Source organism: Vulpes lagopus, chromosome 3, assembly GCF_018345385.1.
Source record: "Vulpes lagopus strain Blue_001 chromosome 3, ASM1834538v1, whole genome shotgun sequence".
NCBI lineage: Eukaryota > Metazoa > Chordata > Mammalia > Carnivora > Canidae > Vulpes > Vulpes lagopus.
The window spans coordinates 112,511,540-112,532,263 of record NC_054826.1 but is presented as its reverse complement, the minus strand read 5'-3'; the positions used below and the strand labels follow the sequence as shown (position 1 = coordinate 112,532,263).

General features: G+C 40.1%; 1 protein-coding gene across 2 annotated transcripts in view; it reads left to right on the top strand.

The window, feature by feature from the left end:
• Window positions 1-415: 415 nt before the first annotated feature.
• The window catches only part of MOSMO (modulator of smoothened), a 65,040-nt gene continuing 44,731 nt past the window's right edge, over window positions 416-20,724 (top strand). For both annotated transcript variants that reach the window (XM_041747904.1, XM_041747905.1), the window contains exon 1: window positions 416-646. In XM_041747904.1, coding sequence (XP_041603838.1) covers window positions 541-646 — 106 coding nt within the window. In that variant the 5' untranslated portion in view covers window positions 416-540. The remainder of the gene's footprint in view (window positions 647-20,724) is intronic.

Below are 20,724 nucleotides of genomic sequence, written 5' to 3'. Positions count from 1 at the left end.
CTTCTGGGCAGGCTCCCCGACCTACGCCTGCCCGCTCCCTTCCGGAAGGCTAAAGACCGAGGGGCATCCTGTCACGAAACACTCATTAACGACGACGGCGGTGTGGTTCTTATAGGCAAGAAAGCCAAGAGGCGGCGGGTCCCGGCGGCTCGCCCCGGGCGCAGCGAGGCGGGAGTCCGAGGAGAGGCCGGAGGAACGCGGGCGGGCCCGGGGCGCCCGGGAGGGGCGGCGGGGCCGGGAGCGCCGAGCAGGGTCACGGCGGCCGGGGGCCGGCCCGGCCTCGCCAGCGCCGCGGCTTCGCTTCCGGGTGAGGGGCGGGCGGGCCGAGCAGTTCCGGGGCGGGCGGCGGTTCCGGCTGTGCGGGCCGCGCCGCGGCTGCTGGTCCCGGGCGCGCGGAGGGCGCGAGTGGCGCGCGGGGGCCGAGGGGGCGCGAGGCGGCGGCGCGGGGACTCCGGGCCCCGGCGGCGGCCCATGGGGCGGGAGGCGTGAGGCCGCGGCCTGCCCGGGGCTCGGGGGGTGGGGGGGGAGCGGGGCGGGGAGATGGATAAACTGACCATCATCTCAGGATGCCTCTTTCTGGCCGCCGATATCTTCGCCATCGCCAGCATCGCCAACCCGGACTGGATCAACACCGGGGAGTCCGCGGGTGAGCGGCGGGCGCGCGCGGCGCCGGGCGGGGGATTGGCTGAGGGGCTGCGGGAGCGGAGGGGAGACCCGGCTGAGGGGGAGCGGCGCTGGAGGGTGCGAGGCGGGGGCCGGCCTGAGGAGGGAGGGGGCGGAGGGGCGAGCGGGGCCGCGGGGGCGGGGGGGGGTGCCCGGGGGGCCGAGCGGGAGGGCGGGCGGAGGGCAGGACGCGCGGTCGCGACCGCCACCCTGGGGCTGAGGAGAGCCGAGCCCCAGGCTGAGGAAAAGTGGCCGAGGGGCGGCGAGCCCCGGGCTGCGCTGGCGGCTCCCGGACGGGGAAGCTAGCAGGGTGGCGGGGAGACAGTCACTCGGACCTGAGGGACCGCGGAGGAACGAGCTTCGTCCCGGATAGAGGCGGCGGGGCGAGGGGAGGCGGCGCGCCAGGGGGAGAAAGTCCGGGTGGGAGACGGGAAGAAAACTGAGGCGGCTGCGAAGGAATTAGAAACTAGGCGGGGAGCCGGGGCCGCGAGGGACGCAGCCCGTGAGGCAAAAGCGAGAACCACGGGAAAGCCGCGCGGGGAGTGACGTGCGGGCCCCGGACCCCAGAGGAGCCGCGGCCGGGTTCCAGGAGTCCCTCCCAGACAGGGTTAATGGTGCTGAGGGAGCTGGTGTGCTGGGTGCGGGGTTCGGGGGTGGGGGGTCCCCAGCCCCGCTTGGCAGTGTTTAAGACGCATGTGGCTTCCGAATTTTTTCCCTTTGAAGTCTGTGTAGTTATAATTTTGCTTTATTTTAGGCCCGGGAGCTATAATAATACTAATAATAAACTTCGTGTTATGGAGCATCTTTCATTCCAGCGCATCACAAAACGCTTTAGAGATCTTAATAGTAGTTACAAAATTAAATAACACATTAGAGTTGCAAGCAGCCCAGCAGCAGTAGCAGTGCCTGCTGTCACACCGCGGAGCTGTAGGCAGCAGAGACGAGGTGGTGCCCTCAGGAAAGAAGTAGGCATCCTTCTGAAGGGTATCCCAGGTGAATGCCCTTGCAGGGTTTTTCTCATCTTGGCGGCCTCTCTCTCTCTCTCTCTCTCTCTCTCTCTCTGTGGGTGTCTCTCTGTCTCTCTGTTTCTCTCTCTCTCTCTCTCTCTCTCTCTCTCTCACACACACACACACACACACAGTCACACACATACTCACATACTCACTCAGACCTGTGAGACCAAACCTCTAATTAATGTCACAGCTGTCAGGAGAGCTGATCAGAATGAAGGAATGAGCTTGTTTTCTAACCGCTTGTTCAGTGCAGGTGAAGGGAGTATTGGGGGCTGGGAATGTCAGACTCCCTCCGTGAATAATTTGTTATAAAAATGTATCACTGTGCTGTCAAAGTTACTTCTTAAGTATTACTTATGGTTCTGTATTTATCCTGCAATATATTTAGCTCTTTAAAAAAGCTGTAGCTGGGACATTTGTTGCTCCCTCCTTCCTCCCTTCTCTCCTCCATCTAGATCTAGTAACACGAAATCATGCTGTCAGATTTACGGCTTATTAAAATAACACGCGAAAAAACTCTCCTTTTTTTGCCTTTACAGTTTTAGCAGAGCTCTTAGCTGTAAAACATATAGGATTATTTTGATGTGATTGAGCTGTTAGCTAATGCTACTGTGGTAAATTTGCAATATGTAAATGTATCAAATCAACACATTGTATGCCTTATGTACACAATGTCATATGTCAGTTATATCTTAGTTTTTTAAAAATTGTAAGGTGTAGGGGATCCCTGGGTGGCCCAGCGGTTTGGCGCCTGCCTTTGGCCCAGGGTGCGATCCTGGAGACCCGGCATCGAATCCCACATCTGGCTCCCGGTGCATGGAGCCTGCTTCTCCCTCTGCCTATGTCTCTGCCTCTCTCTCTCTCTCTCTCTCTCTCTCTGTGTTACTATCATAAATAAATAAAAATGTATAAAAAAAATAAAAAATAAAAAAAATTGTAAGGTGTATAAGAAAGTGTCGGGATGGTTTGGAATTTGATGAAATTGGGCTGTTTCTGAAAATTTTGACAGTGTCAATGTTACTACTAGTTAGTTTATACAGTTATATGTGTGACATCCACTTCATGGACAGTTGTTTTCAAACTATATGTGCAGTGACTTCTTTTATGAGACTTTCTTTGAGGCTTTATATACTTAGGGGTAAAGAGGTTTCACTGTTCTAGCAGAGAAGATGCTTTTTGCAAAGTGCTTTTACATGAATCCCAAAGTAACTGTCCATGGAAAAAGACACAGTTGGCCCTTGAACAACATGGGTTTGAGCTGCACTAGTCCACTTATATGGGTTTTCTTTGATAAATGCAGTATTGTAAATGTATTTTCTCATGATTATCTTAACACTTTCTTTTTCTTTAGCTTTATTCTAAGAATACAATGTATAATACATATAACCTACAAAACGTGTTAACCAGCTATTTGTGTTATTGGCAAGGCTTCCAGTCAATAGGCTATTAGTAGTTAAGATTTAGAGGAGTCAGAAATTATGCATGAATTTTCAACTGTGCAGGACAGGAATAACTCCTTCATATTGGTAGACTAAGTCTTCAGCTGTGAGTTGCTGCAGAGATGAGGAACAGAAGTTCAAGGACTGAAAATGTTTGAAATAAGTAAATAGTTGCAGAGAAAGGCCAACCAGTGATCCAGCAGGATTGTCTAGCAGCATGGAAGCCTCAATGAAGTCAGTGGTCTAGAACATATAGTGTAATAAGCCATGTATCTTGGCGACCTCCTCTAGTAGTGCTCAACTGCTTTGATACCACTGCATGGTGAAAGCCAATAGAAGGTTTCATTCACATTTGGGGTTTGCCAATGAAATGCAGCAAAATGACAGAGGAGCAAAGGTATTTAACGTATTGGCCAAAATGTCACTGTAATGATGGCTAATGGATTCTCAGCTAGATCAAAAGTAAAAGTGAATAAAGGAAAGAGCTGATGTATTGGTCAATGAATAGCAGATGGTATATGGTCAGTGGAATAGTAGACCCAATAGAATCGAAGACCTGACTAGGAATGATTGATATATCAACGTGGAAAGGCAGGAGATTTTGGTCCAAAGTGACAGTGGGGATGTGTGACTAAAATGGGGTAGAGGAGGAGGTAAACTTTTTCCTAACAGTTTTCCTTTTTCCCTTAACCATTTCAGGATACCCTTCAATTAACTATTCCGTAACTTGGAAGAGGAATAATTGCAGGAGATGGTAGGAATAGTAGGAAATTTTTCAAAATCATATCTAACTATGTTTCTTTTCTTTTCTTTTTTTAAGATTCTATTTATTCATGAGAAACACAGAGTGAGAGCGAGAGCGAGAAAGAGAGAGAGAGAGGCAGAGACACAGGCAGAGAGAGGCAGGCTCCATGCAGGGAGCCAGACGTGGGACTCGATCCCGGAACTCCAGGATCACGTCCTGGGCCAAAGGCAGGCGCTTAACCTCTGAGCCACCCAGGGATCCCCCTAACTATGTTTCTTACCTTAAGTATGTCAGACTGTAAGCCCCCCAAAACTTAAATGGGAAGTTCCTTTGTTGACTTGTGCTGTGATAAGACGTACTTGAACTTTGCCTGGTACAGTAAATGTATGCTCAATGTACACTTTTATCTGAGCAGACAGATCTAGTCTTGAGTTTTTAAAGAAATTCTGGACAGAATTACATCTTCCAATTTAGTGGGACATTTACAGGAAGTTCAAATAAGATTGCAGAGGTGACAGGACTAACTAGTTTTATTTTAAGATCTGCACAGAAGTGACAGCCTAGCAGCAAAAAGTTAATGTGTTGGTTCCCTTCGGTGCATTAAATACAGCATATTTTGATTGTGGTGTTTTTACTGCATTTTTTTAAATGGACAAAATATATTTTGAAAATTGACTCCTAGAGCTGAAAGCTTCTGCAGATGTAATTTGAAAACCACAGCAGTGAACTAGTATAGAAAGTTTCAAGATTCAAATCCAAACTTCATCACTTATTAGCTCTTTGATTTGGAGCAAGTTACTTAGCCTCTCTGTTTACAGTGCTTCCTCTGTAAAACAAGGATATTAATAATACCTACCTCACTGGATTGTTATGATGGTTGAGTTAGTCCATGTAAAACCCTTAGAACAGTCTGACACATACTAAGTGCTCATTAAAAGTTAGATATTGTTGTATTGCTGGTCTCGTTTATAATATGTTAGAATTCTGGTTTTGAAATTAAAGCTCAGAACTTGTTACTGTGAAAACTGACACATTTTCTTTTTAAGATGTTCTTGGAAATAAGGAAATATGAAGAATAATATGACCAGGCTTCGCACAAGCCAAATTCATCTTCCCTCTTGGCATAGGACTTTGTGATCACTCCTATACTGTTCTTCGTCATTTAGCCTTTCCTTGCCATATTCTGGTCTCTTTACTCTTCAGTTTCTACTTGAACTACCACAGAAGGAAATGAAATATCCAAAAACAAAAAACTGAACAGGATAACTTCCTAAAATCCTGACTAATAAACTGTATTATCATAAGGTTGTGGACTATGCTTTGTACTGGCAGAATTTTTAGTTCATTTTTATTGTATTGGTGCACATACAGAGAAAATACATTCCTTTTTTTTTTTTTTTTTCATCTGTATGTGGTAACATTTCCTGAAATTGTACTGATGGCTTGAAGTTATGCACTAACTATTGAAGATATAATGAAACAGAGGTAGATATTATATGTATGAGGAAAGTACATGGGGAGGGGCTCCTTAGTAAGGATCCTAGTGGTTCCTATTAATAAGAAATATTAAATGGTAGGTGAATATAATTGCATAATTCTGTGTCTGGGTCAAATGTCTTCTGGTTACTGGAACTCAACATCAGTAGCAATATCTTTCATTTTACATAGTGCTTTATAGTTTTTGAAAGCAACTTAATAATATCCATGACTTGGTTTGATTTCTTATGCTTTTTGATTTTGGCCAATATGGAATAGTCATTTCCACGTCTTTTCCCACATGTCAGTGCTTTGCTCATGAGATTTGAGTTTCAGTGTTGCAGACTCCCTTCAAGAAAACTCTTCATTGAAGTATTACTAATACCTTATTTATGCATATCTTTTTATTTACTTACCAGAGATAAAAATTCTTAAGTGGCTGAAGTTCTTGCCAGATTTCAGAAGAAGGAAAGAAGGAGATTTTTTTTTAATCTTAAAGTGATGTCTTTTGGTTTGTACAAATCCTTTAACTTCACTGTCACTGTTTTCTTATCCCTAAAGAGACAAATTTTTGTGGAGAGAAAAGGTTTAGTTGTATTGAGTTAATTCTAACAAGCTCAACGATTCAGCAAAGCTGCTTCTGATAAATGAAAATGATCTAGAGATCCCTTTATGGAGTTATCATCCCTTTACAGCAAGGATTTTAGTGGCCATTTAGGGTTATACTATCCTTTTTTTTTTTTTAAGATTTTATTTATTAATTCATAGAGATGCAGAAGAGAGAGAGAGAGAGAGAGAGAGAGAGAGAGAGACAGAGGGAGAAGCAGGCTCCACACAGAGAGCCTGATGTGGGACTTGATCCGGGGTCTCCAGATCATGCCCTGGGCTGCAGGCGGTGCTAAACTACTGCACCACCGGGGCTGCCCGGGGTTATACTATCCTAAATCATCTGGGATAGCTTTGCTTAGTATTCCTTTTTTTTTCCTTTTTTTTTTCTTTTTTCTTTTTGCTTAGTATTCTTGATGAAGATTTCCAAATATTTTCCAAAAGTCTCTTCCAGTACATAAAGAAACTCCTCTTTTATGTCTAATCCGAATTTCCCTCTGTACAGTTGGTTATCACATTCACTCTGTAGTCTGTTGTAGTTAGTGTAGTTATTCCTGATATTTTCATTCTTGTTCTTTTTTAAATTGTTTAGATTGGATGTTAAAATGTTTAGGAATCACAGTAATTAACACACTCTTTCCTGCTTATATTCTGAACTGAGGGAAAAAAGAATAATTAGGATCCAAAATATTATTTTATTACTGATAAAGTGGATATTGGAGAATGCGGCTTTTATCTGTAGATTAAGTGAGGGGACACAGATAAGCTAAGAACATTATTCTACAGCCCATCCCTACCCCTATCCGCCATGGGGGAGAAAGGCTTTGAAACCTAGGAGATGGCTGACCTTCTGTGAGGAAGAGATTTCTTTCTGCTCAAGCATAAAACCTGGCAGGAGCTTGGGGAAGTGAAAGATTTGAATAGGGTGTCATTTCCCATTCTGCTGCCCACTGCCCTGTCCACAGGAAATCCTGGTAAACCTCAGATAGGGTGCTTGACATTTGTCATGTAAGAGTTCAAGATCTGTAAGTGGGTACTGGCAATTTCGGGTCCTTGGTTTAAGACATTAAAATTATAAGCCATCCAAGCAGACTTTTAAAATTAAATACTAGAAAATTATTAAACAGGAAGCACTTTCCCCTGAACGGAAACTTCAGTGATCACAAAGGTGCTTTACCACGAAGCAGCTCTGAAACATCAAGTTTAAACAAAGCAGTCTAAAAAAATAAAAATAAAATAAACAAAGTAGTCTATCCAGAACTTCATTTTATCACTTTGGACATGACTTTTAGTGAAGGACAGAATTTGGTTCTGCCTAAGAGGGCAAAAGTCATGAGTTTGGGGGTGCCTGGGTGGCTTAGTTGGTTAAGCATCTGCCTTCAGCTCTGGTCAGGTCATGATGGTCATGATCTTCAGGGTCCTAGTATCAAGCCCCACATCTCTTCCGGCTTCCTGCTGAAGGGGTCATCAGTTTCTCACTCTCCTTCTGCCCCTCCCCCTACTCGTGTTTGAGCATGCATGCTCTCTTTCAAATAAATGAAATCTTTAAAAAAAAAAAACAAAATCTTGAGATTGTATTCTTTAAGAAGCATTAACAAAATTTCTTCAATGGCCTTTTGAATCTTTTTCCAGTAAATTGCTTTTTAAAAAACAGCTTTACTGAAATATAATTCCCATAACCATAAAATTCACCCATTTAAAGTGTGCATGCAGTGGCTTTTAGTATATTCACAAAGTTGTGCCACTGTCACCACAATCAATTTTAGAACATTTTCAGTACCCCCACCCAAAAGAAACTCCCTCCCTTAGCCATCACCCCTCAACTTCCTGTTCTTAGGCAACCACCAGTCTACTTTCTGTCTCAGAATTTACCTATTCTGAACATTTTATATAAATGGAATCATACAATATATGGTCTTTCGTGATTGGCCTCTTTCACTTAGCATAATGTTTTCAAGGCTCATCCATATTATTATAGTAAATATTAGTATTTCATTTCTTTTTATTGTCAAATTAATTTCTCCATTATCCATTCATCAGTTGCACATTTGGACCAGTACACTTCCTTTCAAATAATACTTCATTTTTTTAATTTGGGTTTTTAAAAAGTGACATTATCAGTATATATAGTACTTAGCAAATAATGAGAACCTTGAATAAAAATGCAAAGACCAGTCTTTTTTATAGTGTTCACAGGACATACCTGAAGCTTGAAATCATTTATGATGCTGTAAATTTCACAGTGTAGGCCAGATTTTCTAATATGAGATGAGATTTCCTGAACAAAGCGTTTATTTCCTTTACAGCCTTCATTCCAGAAGTCCTCTCTTTTTACCACTATCAACAGGGATGTAGGCACTTCAGGATAAAGGATATAAGCTAGTAGGCCTAAAAGTTTTGAAGAAGGGGAATTTGGGACCAAGAACATGGACACAAGCCAGGAATAAATGGAAATCCCTAAAAGGCAGGAAATTCTGAAAAAGTAATGACAGAGTGATGATGCCATTCCATTTATTAGACTGACCAGACTTCTTAAATTCTGTCACTTGGCTGTTAGAGCCAAAGCTTTGAAAGCTGGAATACTGTGTTGTCTACATCAGCTCTCCGCTGTTCAGCAGGGTATGACCTACAGTAGTGTTGTTGTTTAACCTCTTTTCTGATAAATACTGGGTTTGTATTGGAGTTACAACAGAGGAAAATTAAAATAGTCCCCCAGGATTGAGAGTCAGCCATATCTAGATCTGATTCTTGGATTCCCTTTTTATAAGTTTTATGACTTGGGGCATGTAATTTGATTTCTCAGCTATAAAATGGGGACAGTGTGGTTGTGAGGAAATAAACCATGGCATATGAGGAATTAGCACATGGTCTAGTACCTAGCAAAATGCTCCAGTGTTAGTCATAATTATTGTATAAGAAGTCCACACGTGCTCGGGATCCCTGGGTGGCGCAGTGGTTTGGCGCCTGCCTTTGGCCCAGGGCGCGATCCTGGAGATCCGGGATCGAGTCCCACGTCGGGCTCCCGGTGCATGGAGCCTGCTTCTCCCTCTCCCTGTGTCTCTGCCTCTCTCTCTCTCACTGTGTTCCTATCATAAATAAATAAAAATTAAAAAAAAAAAGTCCAGACATTTTTTTAATATTCCCATTTTTATTCCTGTCTGCCTTTTAAAAAATATTTATTCATGAGAGAGAGAGAGAGAGAGAGGCAGAAACATAGGCAGAGGGAGAAGCAGGCTCCATGCAGGGAGCCTGATGCAGGCAGGACTCTATCCCAGGACCCCAGGATCACGCCATGAGCTGAAGGCAGATGCCCAACCTCTGAGCCACCCAGACATCCCATCAGTCTTACTTCCTTACAGCTTGCCTTGTTCCATAAAGAGACTTAAGAATGGGACACCTGGGTGGCTCAGTCAGTTAAGCGTCTGCCTCCAGTTCAGGTCATGATCCTAGGGTCCTGGGATCAAGCCCCACATCGGCTCCCTGCTCACAGGGAGCCTGATTCTTCCTTCTCTTCCCAGCTCGTGCTCTCTCTCTCTCTCTCTCAATAAATATATAAATAAAATATTTTTAGAAGAGACACTTAAGGTAACATGGTATGTCTGTATTTGAGTATAACTGAAAGCCAAGTCCAATCTAGAAAGAAAGACTACAAAGTCCATTGTAGTGGTAATATCAACTTCAGGGGACACATACAAGCACTCAAACTAAGACGTGCATTGGGTTTCTATGTCTCTGGAGCAGATTGAAGAGGCTTTCTAAATGAAAGGCAGCCTAGCTGTAGTAGAAAGGGCACACGGGTTTTGGAGTGAAACCAAAACCAACATGTAGTCAGATCCCAGTCCTGCTATTTACCAGCCGTGTAATTAATTTTAAACAAGTGGCAGTTGAGAGTTTTTTTATTAATAAAAATTATATCATTCAGACTAGATTAATACTTTTTTCAACCCTTCCAATTGTTATGCAGGCTCAGACTCCCAGCTTTCTGTTTTCCTGTAGGTTAAGGAGTAAGAACCACAGTGCATTGTGAAAATCCTTTAGTTCAGAAGTTATTTTTAAAGGAATATATCTAAGAGCTGGTGGTCTATAAACTTCACAGTTCGATATCAAGAGTCAATTAATCTCACCTCAAAGCCTGGAAATATGTTTGGATATATGAGATCGCTTCTTTATAGAGACCTGGCAAATAGCATAACTGAAAATTTAATCTTTGATATGGAATAAAATTTCGTCTAGTTGTCATTAGCTTCTGTAATGCAACTGTGAGTTTTTGGTTTTTTTCCATACTTCATTTTAATGCACATTTAAGCAGTGGGCTGTATTCTATAACCTTATAGGGGAGATTTAGTCACATAATGAAGTATTGTTGTTTATGAAATTGTTATTGTTGGATTGTAAATAAGAGCTTAATTAGTTGAATGGATAACTATTTACATAGTGACCTTATTTTATACCCCCTAAATAACCCAGGGGATTAGGTTATAAAGTGACAGCAGTGACAGTATATAGGTATAAATTTCATATTTACAGCTTTACTTGTCTATGATGATTTATGTAAACATGACATCATATCTTTTTGGTTGTCAGAATGTTTTATTTTCAAGCTCTAGAGCTACACGATTTTTCCCAAGTGCTTTCTCTAATTCTTTGCCCATCTAGCAGCTGGCTGCTAAAAAGTTTAATACTTACATCACCTGATAAAATTGATAACAACAGATTGGATCTAGTGGCTATATTATTTCACTCTTTGTTGGCTCAAACTGATGAGAAAAACTAATATTTATTGAAATACTGGAGAGGTTAAACAATAGCCATGAAGGAACCTAGGAATCTTCGATTATCAAGGTGCCTAAAAATAAGTTTCTGGGTCAAAGACACCTTTCAGTAACATACGTATGCAAACCTTACTCTGTGTTCTCTCATTAGCTGTAAATTATAGGGAGGAGAATCCTTACCAGATATTCCATGAGCAAGTAGAATGTGATGATTGGGACTTACTGCCTTAGAGTTGACAAAATAGAGAAGCATATGAATTTGGGTGTTACTCTCACTGATACATGTATTTATGAGTATATACCAAAAATGTGTAATTTACTTACATGAGGTTTCAATGTATGACTCCAGTTTCAAAGCAAAGTGACATTTCTTTGAATTACTGCTCTATTTTTTTTTTTTTTAATTAGGGAGAAAAGGCTGCCCTTTTTGTATGTCTCTTTGTACTAGCTCTGCTATAAATAAAAGGTCACATGTGGCATTTTGACACTTGGCTGTTGTATATATTGAGCAAAAAGGCAGCTGTTGACTTTTAATATAGTCCCTGTTGACCCAGGGACTATATACTGCTATCATTAGAGATTAAAAAGGAGTAAAGATAAATGCGTTGGTTGGGTAAGAAAGAATATGGGAGAGCAAAATTTCACAGAGTCTCCCCATTTGTGATGTATTCACAGTAAGCTATTTACCTGGAACATCACTGGGTCTACTTTCAGCTGTAATATAGAAGATTTTTTTTCAAAAACAGGCCATGTTCAAGTTGGTTCTGCTGACCAGACCACTAACTTAAGAGGCAAAGATTTCTAAGACCATTTCGCTTATCACCATTTCATTTTAAAAGTACCATTCATTTTAATAAAATCTTTAATTTACTATGCATATTTCTTAGATCTTCCCATAAATATTTCCTATACCACTGGACTTTATTCCAGACAGCCTCACAACAAATGTTTATTGAAGTACGTGAGACCTCTAAGGAAGTGTACTAAATATTCTTAGAGATTGCGTGTAAGCAAATGAAAAAGTATTTTATCTTCAATAAACCTGCACTCTATTTGGGAAGGTAAAATTATATATGTAAGAAATGTGTCAAATATGTGATTTCTGCCCAGGTGGTCGCGGAGGAGATAACATTTGAACTTAACAGAAGATACGCTTAATGATGAATATTTAAATAGTTTTGAAGATTTGGGCAGTGCATGTCCTTGAGGGTAAAATGACATGAGTAAAAGCAGGGAAATTTCTGTTCCAGTCCATTTCTATACATTGCTGCTAAATTCATCTTTCTAAAGGATAAATGTTACAATAATCACAACTGCTTATATAGTATTTACTTTTTGACACTTTCCTAGGCACTTTATGTGTATTTACTAATTTAACCTTTGCAACATCCATATATAGATGCTGTTATTAGCCTTCACAGAGATACGGAGAAGTTATGTAACTTGCCTAGGGTCACACAGCTGATATATGAAGAACTGAGATTTGAACCCAGGAAGTTTAGCTCCAAAATCCTGGATATTAACCACTTCATGTGCTTGTACCAGAAACCGTCAGTGACTCTTCAATCTTCCACAGTATAAAGGCATTCAAGTATCTTCACAATATGGCGTTATCTTACCTTTCCAACCTTAGATCCTACTTTTTCCCCTGCATGGATCTGTGTTTTAGCTCCTCTAGTATTACTTTGTTTCCTAAATACAATCTGTATTCTTATTTCTACATCTTTGTTTGTGTTATCTATTCTCAGACTGAAATGCTCTCTCACTCTGCCCAGTCTTATCAGCCTTTCCCATCTTTTAAGTATATTTCAACTGCCATCTTTGTAAAAACTTTTTTTGATCCCTTCCTCAAAGTCATCCCCCCACCCCTAACACCAACCCCTTGGTAATACCTCACACACTTTTCATGGTAGCATGTCTATATCATGGTTATTTGTGTGTCACTTGCCTGTTTTCTAGTAGAAATCTGGTAGATTTTTTTTTAGTTACCTAACAGTAGAGAATATGATTTATTGATCTCTATACCTTTGGTAGCACTCTGTCTAGCCTTGTAAATGGCAAGAAAGAGAAGGTGTTATGGTTGACCCTAAGATTTTAAACCTAGAGTAAGAACAGAATTGGGAATTTTGGAGAATGAGCTGATTTATGGGCAAAAGTGATGCGTTTGGTTCAGACATGTTATGTTTGAAGTCAGAATAGAATATCCAGGCAAAAATGGACTAAAGAGAGTAATATTTGCCATTCCTAATCTTAACTCATTTTTACTAGCATAACACTTATGTTGTTACATAGATCAAATTATTGCTTAGTAGCTACATATTCATGGAATGCAGGTGTTTTTTTTTTTTTTACATTTATCAGTTGGTTTTCATTTTGGAAGCAAGACTCAGCTACCATATAGTCATTTCCAACTTTTTAAAAAAGATTTTATTTATTCATGAGAGACACACAGAGGCAGAGACACAGGCAGAGGGAAAAGTAGGCTCGAGGGGGGAGCCAATGTGGGACTTGATCCCAGGACCCCAGGATCACACCCTGAGCCAAAGATCATACCACTGAGCTACCCAGGCATCCTATCATTCCCAACTTTGATTAAAAAAAAAATATATATATATATATATATACACGCACACACATATATATATAATATATAATATATATTTATGTACATACATATACTAAGATGAGGGGCACCTGGGTAGCTCAGTTGATTAAGTGTCCAACTCTTGAGCTTGGCTCAGGTCATGGTATCAGGGTCATGAGATCATGCCCCATGTTGGGCTGTGCACTTAACAGGGAATCTGAGATCCTTTCCCTCTCCTCCTCCCCACCTCTCATGCATGTGCTCTCTCTCTCTCTCTCTCTCTCTCTAAAAAAAAAAAAAAAAGATGAAAGTTAATTTGTAGGTTGTATGTTGGTTCCTGGATCAATACAGGAGTTAGATTACTAGGTAAGACCATGTTGTAGCTGAAATATTCACTTCTGTAACAACAAAAAAATAGTATAAAGCAGTACAGTTGCATTGCTAATAGCATTTTTAAAAAGATAAAAAGTCTCCCCCCCAAAAAAAAAAAGATAAAAAGGACTAAGAAAAGGGAGCTTATTTCTCTGATCCTTTAATTTGCCAATTTGACTTTAAAGCTTTGAGATCCCTATGGTCAGAGGTATTGTAATAGTGTTGTGTGGTGACAGGGGGGTAGCCACACTTGTGGTGAGCACAGCATATTGTATAGACTTGATGAATCACAATGTACATCTGAAACTAGTGTAACATTGAGTGTCAACTGTATTTCAATTAAAAAAAAAAAAGCTTGGGATCCCTGGGTGGCGCAGCGGTTTGGCGCCTGCCTTTGGCCCAGGGCACGATCCTGGAGACCCAGGATCAAATCCCACGTCGGGCTCCCGGTGCATGGAGCCTGCTTCTCCCTCTGCCTATGTCTCTACCTCTCTCTCTCTCTCTCTCTCTCTCTATGTGACTATCATAAATAAAAAAAAAAAAAAAAAACAAACTTATGACATTCCTGCTATGTGATATTAGGTGCTTCACTGAGATTCTATTTACATTTGTCAACAATAGTTTTTGTCATTTTTTTTACTTCCAAATTGCCTATCAGAGAAAGACAAGAGAATTTGCAGGAAATGGTATGTTTAAGGGATTCCCTCAGGTGAAATAGCCTGAGACAGAGTTAAATCAGTGGAGACCAGGAAGGTGTGTCTGAGTGCATGAAAGTTCATAGATATGTGTGGTGTGTTATGGTGGGGAATGGACATGGGGGAGATGAGGAATTTGTAATGGGTAAATGATCTCTCTCAGGGGGGAACAAGGTGTTACAGAAGAAGTTGGATCCAGTGTCCTCATTCAATGGAAAGGGCTGTGAGTCTGCACTAGTATGATTACTGTTTGTTGAGGGGGACCCATAATGGACAGAGTAAGGAGAAAAAAAAATTTATATGCCAGTTAGGGTTTAAGATGGTGCAAAATATTTTTAACTTGATGTGTGCCTCTCTTTTGTTTAAGATTTAATTTTTTAAAAAAATTTGACCGCTCAAACGGGGGATGTGATAGGCAGAGGCAAAGGGAGAAGGAGAAGCAGACTCCCTATCAAGCAGGGAGCCTGACACAGGGCTCCATGACCTGAGCCAAAGGCAGGTGCTTAACCGACTGAGCCACCCTGTACGATAAATTCTTAAACAATTATTTTATTAAGAAAATCATAGTGAAAATAGATTGGGGATTGATGTCAGAACTCAGTTGAAGTTCTGCCTCTGCCATTTACCAGCTATGTTGCTTTGGGCATGTTACTTGGCCTCTTTAAGATTTGGTTTCCTCATCTATAAATGGGAATAATACCATTTACCTTGCAAGGTGGCTCTAAGAACTAAAGTTAATATATCTGAAACACCTACCAGGACAGACATTTATAGTAGCTAATTGTTGTTATGTAATTAAATGGATTAATCTCTTCTTACATTGGATAAATAGGATATAATACAATTGATTATTTACCTATTATACAGTCATCAAAAGCAGTCTGTTTTTTTTTAACTAGGATATGTCCTGTGTTAGACCCCGTACCCCATTTCATTTTTAACATACACACTGTACTGTGCCCCTGCTACTTACTTGGATTGCTGCCGCCTTCCACTAAGAGCAGGGAGTACCAGGAAACCTATCCAAATGTTTATATGAAAGTGCTGTTCTTCATGTCAAAGGTGACATGTTTGGGGATATTTCCCAGTAATGATGATGGATTATACTAAGCCATTAACATACTGTCAACCTTACTCTAGCTAACATTTGCTAAGTGGGTTATGGATTGTAGTCTGTGGCCCTAGAGTAGATTTACCCCCAACTGGCTAAGTATATAAAGCATTAGTGACCTCATTAGTTGAAGTCAGTAACCAAGTTAGATAAAGAGTTTGAAAGTTAAAAAGTTAAAGCATGATTGATGATCACAGGTAGCCTATAAGATCATTTGCTTAAATCCTATTCATTTGCTTATTATGAAGCATAAGATGAGTAACTATATTTCATTATCCTGAAGATAAAATAATTTCAGAATTTAAATTTTAAAAAATAGTTAAATTGGGGCAGCGCCGGTGGCTTAGTGGTTTAGCGCTGCCTTCAGCCCAGGGCATGATCCTGGGGACCCAGGATCAGGTCCCACATCAGGCTCCCTGCATGGAGCCTGCTTCTCCCTCTGCCCGAGTCTCTGCCTCTCTCTCTCTCTAATAAATGAGTAAAATCTTAAAAAAAAAAAAAAAAGAAAATTCTATATTAAAAAATAAAATAAAAAATAGTTAAATTGCTTAAAAAACCATATCAATAAATCTTATTTTATTTTTTAAAATATTTTATTTATTTATTCATGATAGAGAGAGAGGCAGAGACACAGGCAGAGGGAGAAGCCGGGTCCATGCCGGGAGCCCGACGTGGGACTCGATCCGGGGACTCCAGGATCACGCCCTGGGCCAAAGGCAGGTGCTAAACCGCTGAGCCACCCAGGGATCCCCCAGTAAATCTTATTTTAAACAGATGTATACAGTTACATATCAGCATATTAGATCACCTTTAGGACTCCCACTATAGCTAAGATTTAGTGGGTTAGGATTAGATGACAAACAATTCTTGGGGTACCTGGGTGGCTCAGTCAGTTAAGTGTCCAACTCTTGATTTTGGCTCAGATCATTATCTCAGGGTCATGAGACCAAGCCCCATGTTGGGCTCTGCACTTAGCAGGGAGTCTGCTTGAGATCTTTTCCCTCTCCCTCTACCCCTTGCCCCCCGCTCACGTTCTCTCTCTCTCTCTCTCTCTCTCTCTCTCAAATAAGTAAATAAATCTTTAAAAAAAAAAAAAAAAAGAAGACAACAGACAACTTTTATATGTTGAAACATCACTGATATAGGAGTAGCCCAGGAGCTTTAGAGGACTATTTCTGGTGGTATCTGCCTACTTACCACCCAGTAGGTAACTATTCTCCAATAACTTTAGAATTCCACAGTAGCTAGTAAGATGCCTGCTTTAAGTAGACCTCCCTCTATTTAAGATGTGAGTATCCTTTATTGTATCTTCAGTTATCAAGGAGGTTGGGTACTTTATGGACTTTCCCACTGTGCTATTTTTATTTAGTTTTTTGTCTTTATAAGATGATGGCTAGTGCTTTTGTTCTCTCTTGTTAGCCTAGAGTTAACTAAAGTGTTGTATCCCTCATGCATTCCCTCCTACTGCCCACTGCCCCCCCCTCTTTAGGAGCCTGTAGCATATTCCTAACTTGGCCGTTTAGGCATTCATACCCAGATAAAAAAAAGTCTGGGGTGCAGATGTCATCAGCTCTTCCAGATGGTCAGGGAACTAACGCAGTTCCCACTGACTTTTCTTATATCCCACTTAGATACCACACACAAACCTCATATTGTGCTCAGTTCCTATTTCTCTGAGCTCAGGGTGTCACTGAAGTCTTTTTTAGGAGAATTCATCCACTTCTGTAATGAGGAAGAGGATTATCTTTTGACTGTGTTGTTTTACAGGCTGTAGTGGTACTTACTCCTTTTGTGTGAACCTGTTCTTTTATACACATTCCAGAAACTCTTCAGTAGTTCTGTTTGTTGTCATTTTCCCATGCTATTAGAGAATTTAAAAAAATAATTATATATATATATATATATTTATATATATATAAAACCTTGTCTTTTCAGTGGAATTTGGAGAAAGGAGAGTAAATTGACTCACTTTACCTCTCAATGGAATTTAATAAATATTCATTGAATGAGAGAAGTCAGTGAATGGCTAGTGCAGCTGAGTTGTGTAAATATTTACAAATATTTATAAGAGATTTAGTCCATATTGACATACTATCTTTTAAATTTTTATTAGTATTGGGAACGTTATGATATAGTAATTTTCCTAAGATCACATATTTTCTTTATGTAAGCCAGAAAAGGCTTAAATTCTATAGGCCCCATATGGCAGGAACATAGGTGTCATCAGTTTGAATGCAGGAGGCATTATAGTTAAGTGGCTAATAGCACAGACTCTGGAGTCTGGGTTCACATTCTATTTATGTCGCTTACTAGCCGCATGATCTTGGCCAACATACTTCAGAGGTCTGTTTGAAGATTAAAGTATTCATGTACATAAAACACTTAAGTGCTTGGCACATAGCAGCATAAGCATCAACTAAAATTAATGGGACTAACTTTTGAAGAATCTTAGCTATAATCTTTTCAGTAGCCATAGACCCCTATCTTAAAATTGATAAGTGCTATGTAGTTTTAAGTTGTACATGTAAATGTTACCATTACTAGAATTCACATTCTAGCCCATGGACAAATTGCCAGAATTTCTACCTTATGTAACAAATAGAACTACTACTATAATGAAGTAGAAGGAGGATGCTTTGCTTGAACCATGCATATGTTTTATATATTCAGAAAATTAAGAATGATGGAAAGAAAGCAAATCCTAATGCTGAGTACAAATTGAAAACAGTGAGCTTAACGATATCAAATTGATAATGTAACTACCAAGGAAAAAAGAAGTAACTTTTGAACATAGAATTCTGACTGTGCTCCCTTAATGGGATATAGCCTAAGGACAAAAAGAACAGCAAAGAAATATTGAATTCAGTGGGTAGCAAACCCTCTGTAATAGCTCTTCTCAAGAAATGTTATTCCCATGTTGCTGATGAAAAAGCATATTCAAAGAGAGAAATGATTTGCCTGGCATCATTTAATTAGGTGGTAGAGCTGGATTCAGAAGTCTGTGTTCTATTCATTATACCACACCGCTTTTTTAATGTTTATAGTGTGCTATTCAAATGAGTTCCTGTGCTACCATCCTGGTTTCATTAGTACCTACCCCCCCTTTCTTTTATTGGCACCAACTGTAATTATTAGAACCACATTTTCAAGAGCTCCCTAACCTCTTGAATCTCCTTTCCTTCAAGAATTTCATTTCATGCAATCATGCCTACTTCTCTGAAATCTGCCTTCCTATTCCCACCCTTTTTTTTTTTTTTAATGAATTCTTAGATGACCCGATAGATTTTCCTTTTGATTCTCATTTGTCCTACTTCATCAATAACTAGTTTCCTAAATTATGGCTAGTGTCAAAGTCATAATTATTACAGATATTGTCTGTATTAATAACCAAGCCTGGAGCTTGTACATGAGAGAGCTGCACTCTTAAATACTTAAATACATTAGTCTATTTGTAATTTAAGATATCACATGGTGACTTGGTAAGACATGTAGGAGGAGAGTGGTAAAGAATGCCTTTGTTGGACCTGCATTGTTTGCATGAGAAATAGTACAACAGGTATTACTTTTTATTTTATTTTTTTTAAAGATTTTATTTATTTATTCATGAGAGACACAGAGAGAGAGAGAGAGAGAGGCAGAGACACAAGCAGGTTCCATGCAGGGAGCCTGAAGCGGGACTCAATCCCGGGACTCCAGGATCACGCCCTGGGCCAAAGGCAGGCACTAAACCACTGAGCCACCCAGGGACCCCCTGGGTATTATTTTTTAAATTCTGGTTTTGAAATGATGCATTCATTAAAGAAGGCAAATAAAAATAGCAATGAAACAAAGACGTAATAACTGGTATTTAAATGAACTCTGTCTTTTGAACAGAGCATGATGAAGGGGAAAAGTATGTAGATATCTTGAGTACACAAGCTACTATTTGAGATTTTGCTGAGTAGAAATGATGGGAGGAATCAAACCTTACAAAGATTTAGTTGAATCTACTTTAAAGTACTTTGTGTACTAAATCTCTCAACTTATTTTTAACATTATAGCATTTGAAGAACCTTTTCTTGAATTAGCAGAATCAAAATGGAACTCTTTTTAAACCATTCCTGAACTGTCTTTTAAATGTGTGACTTTAAAAATGTAATTTCATAATAATATACCAGAGAAATTGTCTAGAAGTCGAGGACCAGAATTTTAACATAGTTATTATTAAAAGTAGGGTTGGCAATCAGATTAATTTGAAAAAATGCTTTTAACCAGAATTAAGAATGTAAAATAGTGTTACAGTCTTTTATTAGATTAACCGAGTTTCTTAACACCTGGAGAAAATTATTTTAGTGTTTCCTATCCAGAATAGCTGTTTGTGGGGAATGTGCCACTTGGCTGTGGAAGTCCGTGTTTATAAGACCTCTCTATTGATGATCCAAAGGTTTTCATTCTCTGGACAAACATTCAAGAAAAATCAAACTGTTCTGCAAAAGTATTCCTAAATAGTTAACTTTGAGCACAGCTGTCGAGTCAGACCTGGTTCATATTCTATCTCCAGCTTTTTTTAATTGGCACCTAGTCATTTAGTCTTTTATTCAGTTTCCTCACTGGATTTTTTCAAGAATTAAATGAGTATAGGTAAAGCACTTAACACCATGACGGGCACTGAGTAAACACCCATGATATAGTGGCAGCTATTATTGATCTTATTACCTCCAGATTAAGAGTGATGGAGAAAGGAAATTTATTATGAGTGTCCTTCATTTTAATGTCAAAGTTTTATTTTATTTTATTTTTAAGATTTTATTTATTTATTCATGACAGACACGCACAGAGAGAGAGAGAGAGAGGCAGAGACACAGGCAGAGGGAGAAGCAGGCCCCATGCAGAGAGCCCGATGTGGGACTTGATTCTGGGACTCCAGGATCATGCTCTGGGCTGAAGGCAGGCGCTAAACCGCTGAGCCACCCAGGGATCCCTAATGTCAAAGTTTTAAAGTAGAAATTTAAGATAAAACTAGATTTTTCTGAATCTAAACACTTGAGATTCTGTTTGGGAAGTGAGAAAGGAAGCTCCCCGATACCTACTCTGCAATGGCAAGAAGATTGAATTTCTAATTTGTTCCCTGCCCTTAGCCTCTGCCTTCAATTCCTCTGCCTCAGTATGAAAATTTCTCTGTTCCTTTGGAGATTCTTGCCTGACAGAAACAGAGAACAATCTCCAGGAGTTTTATTAGAGCTAACCATACCCTTTTGGAATAACATCT